Source organism: Scleropages formosus, chromosome 18 (assembly GCF_900964775.1).
Source record: "Scleropages formosus chromosome 18, fSclFor1.1, whole genome shotgun sequence".
Lineage (NCBI taxonomy): Eukaryota > Metazoa > Chordata > Actinopteri > Osteoglossiformes > Osteoglossidae > Scleropages > Scleropages formosus.
In genome coordinates, this window is record NC_041823.1 from 11786996 (window position 1) to 11802607 (window position 15612).

The following is a 15612-nucleotide window of genomic DNA, read 5'->3' on the forward strand; positions in this document are numbered from 1 at the left end:
AATTATAGATGGTTCAACATCTTTTAGCTCTTCTTTCATTTCATGTGTAATAGTTTATTTTTACATCCATTCCAGTGAGGGGTTAGTGTAGTCCAAAGCTTGTCCTGGAATTCTCAGGGTGTGAGGCAGGGTAGACCCTGGATAGGATAACATTCCATGGCAGGGCAATTACACACAGATTCATACACAAACACTACAGACCATTTAGTCACCAATTCATTTGAAACAAATATTTAGACTGTGGGAGGAAACCAGAGCATGAAGTAGAAACCCACATAGACAACAGAGAGCATGCAGCTCTACACAGACTGAGCTGTATTCAAACCATGTCTAAATCCATAGCCCAGGAGCTGTGAGGCACCAGCTCTACCCACTGTACTGCAAGTTATCTATATTTGTTGTTTGTTGAAAAATAGTGTCTAGATTGGTTTAATCACTGAACATTTTGCCCTCGTTAGATACATGTTCTTAAATTGTCTGGCTTCTTTTAAAATGGCAAATCTGCACACTTTTGTGTGTCTAGCTGTAGTGAAGCCATGGAAATTGAAACAAATTACATTTGTTTACCATTGGAGATGTGATTAATAAAATATTTACTATACCTGCTGTAATGTTTACTGTTCATCAGAACAGTACCTTGTTCAAAGCTGCTACAGCAATGCTGGGATTTTGATTTGACACAGCAACCTTCAGGGTACAAGCATGTCTATTATTAGTGTTTACCCATGTATCACTGTCCTATGGCAGTACAGCAGGTAGTGCCAGTTCCTCTCAGTTCTTGGGCTGCTTAGCCAGAGTTGGGTTCAAATCCAGCCCAGGATGTGTGGCGTTTGCTTGTTCTCTCTGTTTGTACCTGGAAAACATGCAAGAAATAAGGCATTGATTAACTACTTCTGTTCTCTCCTTTGCAATGGAAACCACACAAGTACCTATAAGTTGGCTGTGGCTTGATGGTTACCATCATTGTTATTCTGTGGTAGATAATGATTAGTCGTCATCTTGCAGTGAAATTGCATGGTTATGAATCTCTGCTCCTGCTGTACTACTACTGATCATTTTGCTTACCATGAATTGATACAGTAATAATTACCCTGTTATATAAATGCTGTGTAAATTATAGCAAGTAGCTTACTATTCAAATGTAACATAAGTCACTTTGTGTAAAGGTGTCTGTTTAAAAAAAATATATAAATGTTGCTCTTCCATCTGCTGCAGTATAGTCATTTCATGTGAATATGCAGTGTACTTCTGGGCCCCATAAACCTGATGTTGTGACAGTCCAGATCAGGTGTTGGACCTCCATCAATGACACCCATAAATTTTAGTCAGGCACGTGTGTCATCCTTTAGTTTAAGACTGTACTTCATGGTTGTAATACAGTTGGTTGATCTTGAATGTTAGTAACAGTAGTTTATCTTTGACACCATGCTGCCCAGATTGTGATATTTTACAGGACAGCTTCTTGTGTAAATAGATCTGTTTGTCTTGGAGTGCTTTCAGGACTGTCTCATTGTATAGACAAGTTATGTTAGTAGAATCCATACCGGCATGTTGCTTTCCTCCTGCCGCTATCTGTTTTTCCATGTGTATCCAAAGAATAACAGCTTTGGCAGTTCTAAACTCATTGCGGTGTCTGTTCTTGAGTGGAAAACAACCAGAACGGTCTGACTCAACCATTATTTTAATTATCTCAAAATATGAATCCAGGTTGAAAACACCTGCAATGCACCAGAAATTTTTAGGGAAAAATACAGGATTAGTGCAATGTGTTCAAACATCACTGTTTACTATTATTTAACATCTCTCAAGTAACAGTGTTATTTGTGCACCAAGTTATTTAACCAAAAACTTGGTAAATGTTTTTTTTTTTTTTTTTTTTTTTTATTAAATCTGTCCTGTATCTTTATAGGGTAAATAAACTGATTGGGGTACTATGGCAGTAGTGGGGCTTCAAACTTGTTTTCTTTGATTACAAAGCAGTAGCTCTAACGACTACACTACTGCCTACTACCTTGTGTTATATGCTATACCAGCATTATTAGCTGTTAAAAGGAAAAGGTATAGGAAAATATCCAGTTGGAAAAGGAAATAAATGTTGCATATTTATTTTCAATGAAAACATTATTTGTAACATTAACATTTGATGTTAACGTTTGATGTTAATTGTTTCGATATACTAATCCAGCAACATTAATGTAAGCTCATACCATTCTAAACTTTACCGTGAGCACCTCTTTTTCATCTGAATTTAAAACCCTTTGTGCTGAAAGGTAAGTTGGAACAAAACCTTACAAACACAGAGTCTGTGCACCATCACTGAGGTACATCTGTGACATGTAGTGCGTAAGCCCTGCTTTCCATATGTCATCTGTGGCTTTCTCCTACTGCACAAGCTGAGCTGTACTAAAACTTGCTCTGAGTCCCCTTGACCTGATCAGTGAGACCGTGGAGCCAGTTCTATATTTTTTAGAAGTGGTCAACAAATTACACAACTACACAAACAAAGGGCTTCAGCACCTTAGACAATGGAGGCCTTGTGAGTGAAAATCAAAGACTTTCATATGATGAAATTGTTCTTTCCAACTTGTGGAAAGTAAAAAATCTGCAGAGCATCAGGGGAATCAATAATTAATTTGGTTGAACTTCACAAGTCCTGAAACTGTAGAGACTCTCAAAGGGGAGTGAGAGAAGAAGCAGTTTTTTTCCATCCTTTTCTGTCTCAGGGTGACAGTGAATGCTGTGTTTTTGTGATTTAAAAACACCACACTGTCTAACATTGGTGAGTGGCTGCTGTTTCTTATAGGCACATCCCATGACCCACCAGTTGCCAAAATTTCCTTGAAAAGGTGCTTGGGTTTATTTGAACCTGAGGGTTATGGTTACTGATTGCTTTGCTTATTTAGAATTAAGAAGCACAACTGATTAAGTTTTGTTTCTATATCCTACTGCTTTGATTTAGGGCTGCGGCCGTTTGTGTATTTTATGGCAGTGTTTTTAGTGGGTACTGAGTGGTCTTCAGAGTAAATGCACATTACGTTCCTTCAGTATGGATACAAGAACTGGACAAATGTATGACTGAAGCAATTTTCTGCTCTTGTTCAGAACCTAATCTTTGATAACGGTTCAAATGGAGCTACAGGAAGTATCCAATGATGAGCGAGCATTGCTCATCTTGCACATTTTCTGTTTTATTCTTCTTGTAACTTAAATATTTACAATACGCCAATTTATTTCATTTTTTTCATATCTGCATAATCAAACTCAATTTCTGTCTGCACATGTCAGTGATTTATACTTGGAAGGAGACTAAGAGACCTTTTGTTATATCGGCCCTCATTTAAATTTATATTACATTTATCTTATATGATTTGTGCGGTACGCGTGCCTCTCCAGGGCAATGCATAGGCCTGGCAGGTTCAAAGCTCTTACAGCTGGATTTGTACCGAGTCGATTGGGGAAGAGCTCTTAGCTTCTGATCACAATGGCACAGTCCCCTGTGTGATTCCTAACCACAGGCCTGAGGCTGGAGTGCAGAGAGTACTTTAAGTGTTAGAAAAAAAAATAATTTCTCCATGTTTTATTTATTTTTTTTTTCCCCCCCTCTTAATGGTGGAAATTTAAAAAAAAAAAAAAAACTCTCCATTGTGGAACCCTTGATGGATGACAGTACAGGACTGGCACTCTTATCAGCCATAAATGGAATCAAAGACTTGTTTATTTCAAAAGACAGCATTGTGAATTTCTCTTCTGGAGGTATTTTATGACAAGGAATCTGCACAATAAAGCCCCTCAGCCATATGTGCGAAAGCCGAAACAGCACCCCCGTCTCTCCTTCTATCTGACCTTATTATTCTTCTGCACGTTTTGTGACAGAGACATGAATGGAATTGGTCTCGGAGCCTCGCCTACGGATTGGGCAAATAGCACATGTATTTATACATTCGTTCCTGCACCGAGTTGCCTGACCGATCAGCTTTCTTGACATGTTAAGCTGTCATACTCTATTATCATTAATTATTTTTATTGGAAAGTTAACAGTATTCAAGTTGTGCTGATGTTATGGTACTTACATTTTATACCCTTTTTGGCATTTGATAAATGATTAAATTCACCTTTCATACACTGTGGTAACATCTGCAGAATTTCTGTATAGGATGTACTGTATTCACCCACTATTGACGCACATCTGAATGTATCCTCATGCAGTACTGTTTTTTTGGCCTCCCAGTACCTGACAAGTTGTATTGCCTATAGGTTGCAGGGGGTTTAAAAAAGCTGTAGGCAGGCGATCCAGATGATGTGTGAGAGGAGAGGGCTGACAGAAATGGTACCGATCAGTCTAGGTGAGAGCGATGAAACGTGATGGGACGTGACTGCAGAATTCAATGTGGACAATGAAGAAGAAAAATAAGTAGGGAAGCATTTGTCAACCACCATGTTTTTTTTTTTTTTTTAAAGTTCAGAAGTGTGCAGTTAATCCGTGAGTAAAGGCAAGCAGAACTGGCCTTGGACTGAAACCATTAACTGCTCTAAAACTGCTTGGTTAGTAAAACTGCCTCTTTAAAAAAAATTGAACTCAGCTGGATTTGCATGCCGCACTAGAAAGATGCAGCATATTTTTATCAGATTCTCCGAAAAACAGAAACATCAGTGCTAGTTGGGAATTGAGATGCATTTTCTCTCTATCAGCATTTCCTGATAATGGTCATAAGTGATGGTCTGCTGATGTTCTACTTAGGAGGCAGAGATAGGGAAGAAGAGAATGGGTTTACAGTTAGTATGTGTGCTTTGATATTTGCCTGTTTTCACTCTTATTTTCCTTAAACTGTATGTTGAGAAAGTGGCAACAAAGAACAAGGTTCCGTCTTCCATGTCAGATGTTTTCCATGTTGGCAGATTGCAGTGTTCATTCCTTGTTTCTGCTCAGTCCCGGTTGTCTGGCAGCATTGGCAAGTGATTCTCCAGCCCTCTGAGGTGCATTGAGGTTCTGTGGTCATAGAACGGCCTGTGAACTGCAGAACACATATTTTCCATAATGGATGGGTAGTTGGGGTTTGGTTGGGTATAATTCCCTACAACTACAGCAGGGCTGGGGAAGACTGATAACATGGTGCCTGTAAAGAGACCCCACTGCAGTGGCTGCTGGGATTCCAAACGGTTATCTTATCTCCCCCTGTTTGTCCTCACGGCAGTGAGCAGCCTTGTATTTGAGGGCTCTGAAAGATGCCATTGATGCAGTCAGACCGTTGGAGTCGCAGAGGATCGAAAGGAAACACAAACCAAACGTGACTGGCAGATAATTTCGGGATGACAGATTTGAGATTAAAGAATTCCACTATACGTATGAATGCGATGGCAGTTTACTAATTGGATATAATAATTAAAAGATAATCTGTGACAAGGTTCATGCAAGAAGACCTTGCGATAAGAAGTCATTTCAGTCTGTGGTGTATGCTGAGGGGACAAAGCAGTCGACACGGTTTTGCCATATTCCATTAATGTTCTGATTTGTCTGTATCTCTCTCCTCTCCTACCACAGGCTAACAGTCAGGAGGCACGAGTCAGTCTGAAGGAGCACAGCCGGGATGTTCTGGTTCTCCAGCGTGTGCTGTCTGCGCATCCGGCCTCCCCTGCCTCAGGGGAAGGAAGGCAGGATGAAAAAGACAAGAGGTAAGCCCTGCTTGTTCCCTCCCTCCCTCCCTCCCTCGCTCGCTCTCTCGCTCGCTCCCTCGTCTCTCAACCCCATTCCCTCCCTGCCTCGCTCTCTCCCTCTCCCTAAGTCATTCTTTCTCACATGAAGGGTGCACTCAGAAGGATGCACACACACAAGCTGCTTGGCGCCAGGCTACCGCAGTGCTCTGTGCACACACACACACACACACGCAAACAGATGTGTGAGTGTTTGCACTGACTGGGAGTGTAAGCAGGGGCTCCTGTAGCTGCAGTAAGTAAGCGGAGTTTTCCAGTCCTCATACTGCGAGAAGGGCAGCTTCCTGGGACAGTGTTTGGAGGGGGCGTGATCATTCCTCTGTAATGCAGTAGAAGCCCCCTGGACCTGGAGGCGAGCAGCTTGCACAGGGAGGGGTGGGTGCTCTCTCCAAAGCATGCAGCATTGACAGTGGCTGCATCGAGAGGGCGAAGGCACACCGAGGATGGCCAGCCAATGGCCGGAGGATGGGCTGCTGCCTGCCACGCTGGTGGAGGAGGAGGAGGATGAGGAAGGCTCTGATGACAGCAGTTGTAGCAGTGGAATCTCGGAGGCACCGTCCATGCCAACCTTTGATGTGCCCTACTTCCGATACATTGATGAGGAGGGCGAGGACGAAACGGAGGAGGAGGAGTGGAGCAGCAGTCGGTCGCTATCCTCTGTGGACGAGGACCCTGCCGACTCCTCCTCCAGCACCTCTTCTGTCTCTGACAGGTATGTGGTCATGTCCGGGACGCCGGAGAGGATCCTGGAACACCTCCTGAGTGACTTGCAGCTGGATGGCAACCAGGAGATGACACAGTGCAAGGAGGCAGGTGCGTTACTGGTCCTGGTACTGTAGCCATTTAGTCCTCCTGTTTGGTATTTGCTGTGGGCACAGTGTGTCTTGCATTACATTACATTTATTTATTTATCATTACATTTTGTCTCTGTCAGTGTCTTTGTCTGTGTCTCTTTTTCCCTTTGCAGTAACTTTTCCATCTGAACGCATTCGTTGCAGTATGTGACTGCTTAGGGGTACATGTGCCTACAATAAGGGTCAGAAATGTTCTACAGCAGCAGGTAGCATTTGGTCACTTTGCCGAGAGTTGGTCCAGTAAAAAATACTCTGCTATATAAAAGGGTATATCACTGCAGACAGCTTAGTATATTAACCTAGCACAAGAAGTTGCTTTGAAGAAAAGTGTCAGCTAAATGAATAAAATTATTCTAAGTAATATTGTGTATGTTCTAAATGGGTGTGGTAGAAGAGGCTGTCACTTTTAAGGGCTGTATGGGATTTGATGGCAGGTTTTCAGTGATTCTAAGACCAATTAGAAAGGCTTTGCTATGTGTCAGATGCACAAGTTGTCTTTTATTGTGGGAGTGCAGCCAACCGGAGCCAGGTGACACAGGCGCTGCAGTGTGAAGGGGCATTGTGCCCAGTGTTGCTGTCCCCAAATACACAAACCACCCCCTTGTGTCAAGCATTAGCCACACAATGGCTAGGGGTCCTGCACCAGGTTCTGGTGCAGCCATATCTCCACCAGTGATGAAGAGAAATCCTAGACCTGTTTCATAAATGGCTGCAATGCTGTGCTTTTTGTTTATTCAAATTAATTCCCCTCTGTTGTCCAGGGGTTGTGTTCTGTGCCATCAAATGGTCATGCTCTGCTCCCTCGGCTATGTTGGGGGTTGGTCGTCTCGGTGCAGCCAGGGCACCGCTGCAGGGGGTAGATGGAAGCGCTCGTGGGTGAGCCTCCAGTCCAGGGGGGGCGGGGAAGGGCTTCTTCCCCACATGCTGAGTCTGTGAATGTTCCTCCCAGGATGAGATCATTAGCATGTCATCAGTGCTCGGTCAGATGCATCACTGGGACTAAAAATATTTGTCTCTTCAGGTTTCTATGACTTGCAGGTTTGTATGGATCGACGGCACAAGAAAATATAATCGCTACATATTAATCCATTTGTACAGCTGTGTCACTTTTACTGAAGCATTTTAGGGTAAGAGCCTTCATTAAGGTTACTATAGCTGGAGGTGGGATTCAACCCTGGGTCTTTCAAGTCTAAAGGTGGCAACTCCACCCACTAGGCTACCTGCTGTATTACAAACCTCAACAGAGATTTGTGCACTTTTTTCTGTTTTGTATACCTGCTTTCAAATTAAAAGAAATTTATATGTATCTAGGTGTATGTGCTATACTGCATGTGGCAGCAGGTGGCATAGTGGTTAGAGCTATCACCTGGCAGTGGAGAGACAATGTTTTGAACATCCAGTCCTGTAGTACTCTTGAGCAAAGTACTTACTCTGAATTAATACAGTAAAAATTAGTTGGCTGCATAAAGGGGTCAATTGTTTTAAGCAGCTTAATATACAAATGTGGCAATGTAATATGGTAAGTCACTTTGCAGAAAAGTGCCAGCTAAATGGATGAATAATTATTTAGAATTATTTGTAAGGGGGAAGAGTGGAGGATATGTTCATATAGTGCCTAATTGTCCCAGAGTTCATAGTTCATGTCCATTGCTAACTGTGTTTAATGCAGTTTGTGTGTGGGTTAGTCCTGTTTTCAGCAATGACTTGTTTGATAATACTTTTTGAAGCTGTTCATGTATGAGGGTGTGTGTGTTAAGCCTGTTGAAGCAGACCTCTGTTTGGACCTTCTCAGTGATGCTTGTGCTGTCCCCGTTTAAATCCTTAATCAGTGTAACGTGTTGCTCAAGCTTTTTGCTAAGTTTGGCTGCTACCCAGAAGTCCTCTGAATAACAAAGTGGGGAATTTCACTCACAAATGTACAGTAGACCATGTCTTCTTGTGGATTCACGTCCTAGACTTAATGTCCATCCGATAGTGAGAAATACTATAACTAGGAGCACTAGTCTGGTCAGAACAGGTTCGTGATCCACTTCTGCAGTGATGAGCTCACTAGCATTTCACCAGATTGCATGTGATTTGCGTTTTGTGATTTAAAAAAAAAAAAGGTTGCATCTGCTTTTGCCATGTATGTGTGTGAAAATACTTATATGCATAAGTACAGGACATTTATATCATGTCTAGAAGTGACAGTGGTATAGTACTGTTACAGTATATATTTATTTGCAAGCAAAATAGTATTTTGTATTGAACCACTGAAGTATGGTACTGAAGTCAGTTTACATTTATTTGGTATGAATAAAGTGATTGCATGTAACATTTTTGGGACAGTTTTGACTATATTCCAGTAAAATTTTTTGTACCATTGATTGTCTGTAATCGTTCTCTAGAGATAGCAGACCTGTTTGTGAACTCAGTACTCTGGGAATAAAGATAGACATCTGTAGCAGATTTGTAAAGAGCATGACAAGTGTAATGTTTTTCTTAGCTGAAAAATTTAGAGCAGTTGCACACAGTTAAATACATTTTTACTGTAAAAATTTTGAAAATGTGCAGAAATCTGTCCCTCTTAATTTTCCCCATATTCAGAATTTAAGTCCTTTAAAATTTATTAACCATTATTTAGGTGAATCATTAATTTCCTATGTTAATTCTGTATATTAAGCAATTTATGACTTAGAGAGGTGAGTAATTTTTACTGTATCAATTTAGCTCAAGTACTTAATCAAGGGTACTGCAGCAAGAACAGGATTTGAACCTGGGTCTTTGGACAGCTGTAACCACACCACCACCTGCTGCTCCATTTCATTGTACTCTTGTGGTTTCCATGGAACTCAGTTTAAAAAATTAAATGTAACAGTTGAGTTATGGAAATTGCCCAATCCATGAACTGATCCCTAGTCACTTTTGACTCATTAGGTTCTCCAATGGAAGTGTGAGTACCAGTGTTTCAGTGTGAATTTGGCATTTTCAGCAAACTGAAGGCATGTTTGTGTACGAGCTACTCTGTGAGTGATATGGGTTTCTTTAAGGTGACAGTATTCATTGACAATTCAAGATATGCAGTATGAACTGTGGGGCAGCATATATCCTTAAGATTTTTCCTTATGGATCCAGCGACAATGGGGAGAAGCCGGTTGGGCTTATTTAGCCCTCGGGCTCAAGGCCCCTGAGGGTTCATATTGATTGTGAGACAGCAGGGTACAGATCTGGAGATGTTTGTGCAGTACACAGATCATTATTGTGACAGCACTCTGTCCTCACTGGGGAGAATGCAGCAGAGAAAATTGACATGCATTGTTTGTGTTGTTAGGGTAAAGGATGAAAATATGGGTTAATAAGTAGAAAAATCTGGCTTTCCTATGACAAATGTTATCATATCAGACCAGGCTGTATTAAGACGATGACATCCCTGCTCAGTGGGCAGTATTTTCTTATAGCTTTTCATAGATGTTTCTTGATAATCAACAATGTAATTGCCTGATTTATTCCTATCTTTGTAATAAACAGATGGAGTACAATGTGTATGTCATTGTGTAGTGTTTAACGCATTCATCAGCGTTGCAAAGCATTCACACACAGCTTTGTGTATTTTTTTTTTCTGCTACACAATATAAACATATTGTCTGCTGGGATTCTCAGTTCCAGTTTGTCCTCCAATAGGCATCCCTCAGCTAGACAGAGAGGACACTGACATAAGATGGATATCCATTGTTAACCATGAGGGTAAATATAATAAAGCCTCAGATTTATGGAGCAGCCTTCCTCACTGCAAATAGAGGAGCTGGGTTCAGATCCTTGCTTCTGCTGTAGTACCCTTGAAAAAGGTACATACCCTCAAATGAAACGGTAAAAATTACACCATTTTATAAATGGGTAAATAATTGTTAGGAACTTAGTACATAAACCTAACTTCATCTTCTTTCAAAAAGGTGTTAGTTGAATAGATAAATTTATACTGTAATGTCATGCCTGAGAAAGGATTTAAATTTTTTCCTTTTCATACAAAAATGGTGTTCCTCCTATACTGCTGTCTAGTTCATTGAATGCTGTCAATGTAGTAATACCATAATCACTTTTGTTCAGGATTATGGTTTTATGTGTTAATTGGGATGCTTGCGGCAAAGGGGGGGAAAAAATACTATCAGCAATCCAATGAGCTAATAAAGATTTTTTTTAATTGCTTAGTGCCATTAACACAGATATCAACCATTATGTACAAAATGTGTGAAGAGTACTGCCTCTCAAGCCTAGTCTTCGGTGTGAATGAACACCGTTTTATTGTATTGTCCCTTTTCTCAGTCCAGATTCATATGTGATGTGAATTGGAGCCACTTGTGTTGCAAATCATTGCTCCTTTTTCCTTGCACTCTCTCCTGTTTTACTGTTTCCTCTGCACAAATGTCCTCACCCAGTGTACCTTTGAATAAGATGCCTTTTAGTCTGAAGATGATGCTGATCTGGTACCCAGATAATCTGATTCTCTTTTTCTAACAGGAATTAAAGTTCTTAACTCCTGCCAAAACTTGTTTTGTGGTAGGCAGGGCTTGTGGAAGTGGTGGGAAGAGGGGCTATAGATTGCAGTGGCATCATGGTCTGCTGTTGTGTATGCTGTTGAGCACAGTTTCTTCATATAATCTATCATAACACTGTACAGTACATAGAATTAAGAACTCGGTATAACTTTACATTGAAATATAACTCTTGTGTGAAAGTTCAACTTTCTGAAACTTCCTGAAAATAAGTCTAAATGTTTTGTCACCATATGTAAATAAGAGGATTACTCCTAGGGTATAGTAGGAGATAGTAGAGCATCATGGGCAGGGTGGGGCCAGGTGGAGAACAGCTTCTTGAGGGTGCGGGTGACCTGTCTTTCTCCTCAATGGAGAGACGCTTCACTGAGCTCTTGTCCCCTGTGAATGATGACTGTCTCCCTGGATGCACACAGCTTTTTTCTGCTGTCAGTGTGTCAGCAGCTCTGGAGAAAGGTTTTTCAACAGCAGTCTTCCCACAGCCACAGGGGGTGATTTAATGACACTTAATGAAGCCTTTATCTCCATATTGCTGCATCAGTCATCCATTTTCGCACCCAGGGATGGAGATGTAGTAATCTCATGTTGCATTAGCATTGTTATTTAAATACACCAGGATTTCTCAGAAAGCTTCCAGATACTATGCATTTCAATGTCTGTTTATTATTTGCAGCAGTTTGGTTGGCTGCTGTGATTCAGCTTTTGCCGTCCCTTGTGCTTGTTCTGCTCGGGTTTGTTTACTGTATGTAGAGGTGAGGTATGAGCATCTCTTTCCAGGTGTATGTGAAGCAGTAAGTTGTCAGTGCTGTACCCCATTACTCTAAATTATAAAACAAATTTCTCTTTCTGTAGTTTTTATAAATTTGAAGCTGGTGTTAGAGTAAGTCTCTGTTTGTAAAATATTTTTGCGTATAAACGCTTTGCCTTTTGTGAAAGCTGGAGTAAAATCTCTTCATTTCACGTTTGAATAATAATGCAATCTAATTTTTGCAAGGCTAGGCTAGTTTGTGTTTCTTTGGACCAAGACAAAGGAAGGCAAGGGCTGTGAAGGGTTTATAGAATGTATCTTTATGACTGCTGTGTCTCTGTTAGTAAGTGGAGATTTTACAGCTGCACGCCACAAATTACCATAATAATCTGAATGTTCTCCATGGAGGAGAACACACACAAAGCCCTGAGGAGTGTGTATGGAATTAAAGGGAACACACTTATAACATCTCCCTGAGAAGTGAGCAAATGCCGGCACTAATAGGATTTAAGGTTCAGACATGTTTTTATCCTTTAATGCTATCATGTCTTTTGCTTGTGAAGCACTTTCTGGAAAGGTCCAATTTAGCTGGACAGGTCTTGATGAGTAATGTTTCTATATATTTGAATTAATTTAGCATGCAGTAACATGGTATTGGGTCACGACAGTTTCCTTTTATGGGAGAGACATGATACACTTAACAGCAACTTGGTTCGTATCATACTGAGCGTGCAGGAGACTGAGGTGTGTGTGTGTGTGTGTGTGGACCCAATCACGGGATTTTATTGTTGGTACATAGGGAGTAGGTGAAATTTGTGGTCAGGGAAATGCATGGGTTGGTCGATACACAAACGTAGGTCTTGGGGAGAATCTAATGTTGGAGGCAATGCAAGTGTCGGGAGCCGTAGACATCAGGAGCAGGAACGAGGAATTGAGGAGAATGATGGACTTGGAAGGACGGGTAGGTTGTTGTGGGTCCAGTTGAAAGCGCTGGAGAGAGAGGGTTTTTCAAATGAGATTCCTCAACTGGAGTGTGCTGGTGCGGCGGCTTTATACCCCGCGGCTCTGATTGTGGGCAGGTGCAGACGTTTGGGGCGAGGTCGTGGGCATGAGAGTCCTAATGAGAAAAACAAGATCTTTGTCCCACCTTGGGCTCATGAGCCAACGAACTGCTGTAGACGTGCGATGTTTTGATGCACATCGCAAAGTAGTGCCCGTTTGTTATTATTTGTTATCACTGTATGTACAATAACTCTAATTTTTAATATAATAGGCTTTATGGGTGGTGGTTCATAAGTACGGGTTGTATGTAAGTCAGATGTTCGTAACCCCGAGACTGCCTGTATTTAGATCAGAATACATCAGCAAAAAATTCCATGACATTAAAAAAAACTGTTAAACCATTTCTTTGAAGTATTCCCTCTTAAATTCTAATCCTTAGTCTTTCAGGACTAGACAGATCCATGCATTCTACAAGGCTACATAATTGCCATTTGTTTGCAGCAGTACATGTAATTATATTTTGCTGTTTACAAGAGAAGGGGGGTGCGGTGGCGCAGTGGGTTGGACCAGGTACTCCTCTTCAGTGGGTCTGGGGTTCGAGTCCCGCTTGGGGTGCCCTGCGACGGACTGGCATCCCCTCCTGGGTGTGTCCCCTCCCCCTCCGGCCTTACGCCCTGTGTTGCCGGGTAGGCTCCGGTTCCCCGCGACCCTGTATGGGCCAAGCGGTTCAGAAAATGTGTGTGTGTGTGTGTGTGTGTGTGTGTGTGTGTGTGTGTGTGTGTGTGTGTTTGTTTACAAGAGGGAGACCTTTTAAACTGCATTACCTTTAATGATGTCTTTTTGGTAACTGGCTTAAAAACAACTGAACACCATTAGTATTCAAAATCATGTGATATGAGACTCCAGAACAAGTGTAACTGTATCTTGTAAACAAAAATTGTTGTTCAGAGAGCAAATACGGGATGCAGTCATAATGAACATGTCATCGGAGATTGCTGTGACACCTCGATTCAAAAATTACATGTATATTTATTCATTTAGCAGATGCTTTTCTCCAAAGTGACGTACGTCTCATAAAAAAAAAATACAATGTGTGCATTAAATTAGTAGGAAGAGAGACATAGATGCAGACATGATTAAGTGCAATTAGTTTTTCTTCCTACCAACATCTGTGATGAGAATTAAAGCAGATCCTTCTGCTCCTTGCAGAATACAGGCGTCATCTTCATATTTTCTATAGTTCATAATTTTAGATGCAGCTGGTTTTATAAGAGTACTATTTCACTCCACTGGTAACTTTAACGATGAAAAGTATCCCAAGCACACAGTGTTCCTTTTGGTTATTTCTGTCAGTGCTGTTTTTTTTTTTTTTTTTTTTTATTAAAGCAGCAGATGCTCTAGTGGCATAGGATGAAGCATGTTAATAAACTGCTTCCATTCATTCATTATCGATTACTGCCCAATTCAGAGTCGCAGCAGTCCACAGCCTATCCTGGAAGCAGAGTACAGGGTTCACCCTTGACAGAACACCAGTTCATCACAGGGCAATCACATGCTCATTCAGTGAAAGATGCACACACTAAGGGCAATTTGAATTCCCCCAGTTCACCTGAAACACATTTCTCTGAACTGAGCAAGGAAACCAGAGCACATGGAGGAAACCCTTGCATACACTCCTGTCAAAAACAGAAACCAGTTTGTTGTTTTACAAATTCTTTTTCAAATTTTTGTGTATAATAACAGGGAATTATAACCAAGTCTACGCAGTAATTTCAACAGTCTTTGTTCTTGGTGTATTTGTCACATAATTGCATTTTTCATTTTACTAATCTATTCATTCATACATCATCTATACACATTCTCCTCTACTTACGATGGTTTGATTTATGATTTTTCGAAGTTACAATGGTCCGATGGCGATATGCGTTCGGTAGAATCTGTACTTCGAATTTTGATCTGTTTCCACGCTTGTGATATGCAGTGTGATACCGTCTCCCAATGCTGGGCGATGGCAACAAGCCCCAGCATACACCCAACCACACTTGCAGTCTCTCTAGCGATTAAGTGAACCGGTGTAAACAACTGTAAGTGTAAATAACCGATACTGTGTTGGAAGCATTTTTTTTTTTTTTTTTTTTAAATTTTGTGTTTTTGCATCCCATCATGTCGGCTAAATGCCCATGTGTGTCTCCTGCTTAAATTTGCCCAGCTGTAGGCTATGGTAAATGTTCTGAGCACGTTTAAGGTAGGCTAGGCTATCATGTTCGGTAGGTGCAGTACTGTATTCTTTCTCTACTTAAACCCATCGTAAGTGGAAAAATCTTATCGGAACATAACCCCATTGTTTGTTGAGGAGCATCTGTATTTATTAATGTAGCTGACCCTTTCTCCAAAGTGACTAAATGTGTTAGGGTACCTACAATTATTTACTCATTTGTATAACTCTGCAATTTTACTGGAACAATTTAGGGTGAGTACCTTACTCAAGGGTACTACAGCAGTAGGTGAGATTTGAACTGGTCTAACCACTATGCTACCAGCTGCCCACTATATTCATCACACATATTCAAAATGAATGTGGCAGAATTTATTTATTTATTTATTTATTTATTTATTTATTTATTTTTTTTGACACACATCTTTTTCAGAATCGACCAGAAATTATTTCATAATTATTCATTATATGTCATGGTGATGGGGGTAGTTTTTTCTACATTTTCTGTCCCTTTTTTAATCACTTTAATGAGCTGTGCCTCAGTATGAGAAGCTT

The 15612-nt window shown here is 40.9% G+C and overlaps 1 protein-coding gene across 2 annotated transcripts in view; it reads left to right on the forward strand.

Annotated features, from left to right (window-relative positions):
* rapgef5b (Rap guanine nucleotide exchange factor (GEF) 5b) overlaps positions 1–15612 on the forward strand; it is a 48990-nt gene that overhangs the window by 20496 nt on the left and 12882 nt on the right. For both annotated transcript variants that reach the window (XM_018740757.2, XM_018740758.2), the window contains exons 10-11: positions 5540–5670; positions 6422–6522. In XM_018740757.2, the coding sequence (XP_018596273.2) occupies positions 5540–5670; positions 6422–6522 (232 nt within the window). The remainder of the gene's footprint in view (positions 1–5539; positions 5671–6421; positions 6523–15612) is intronic.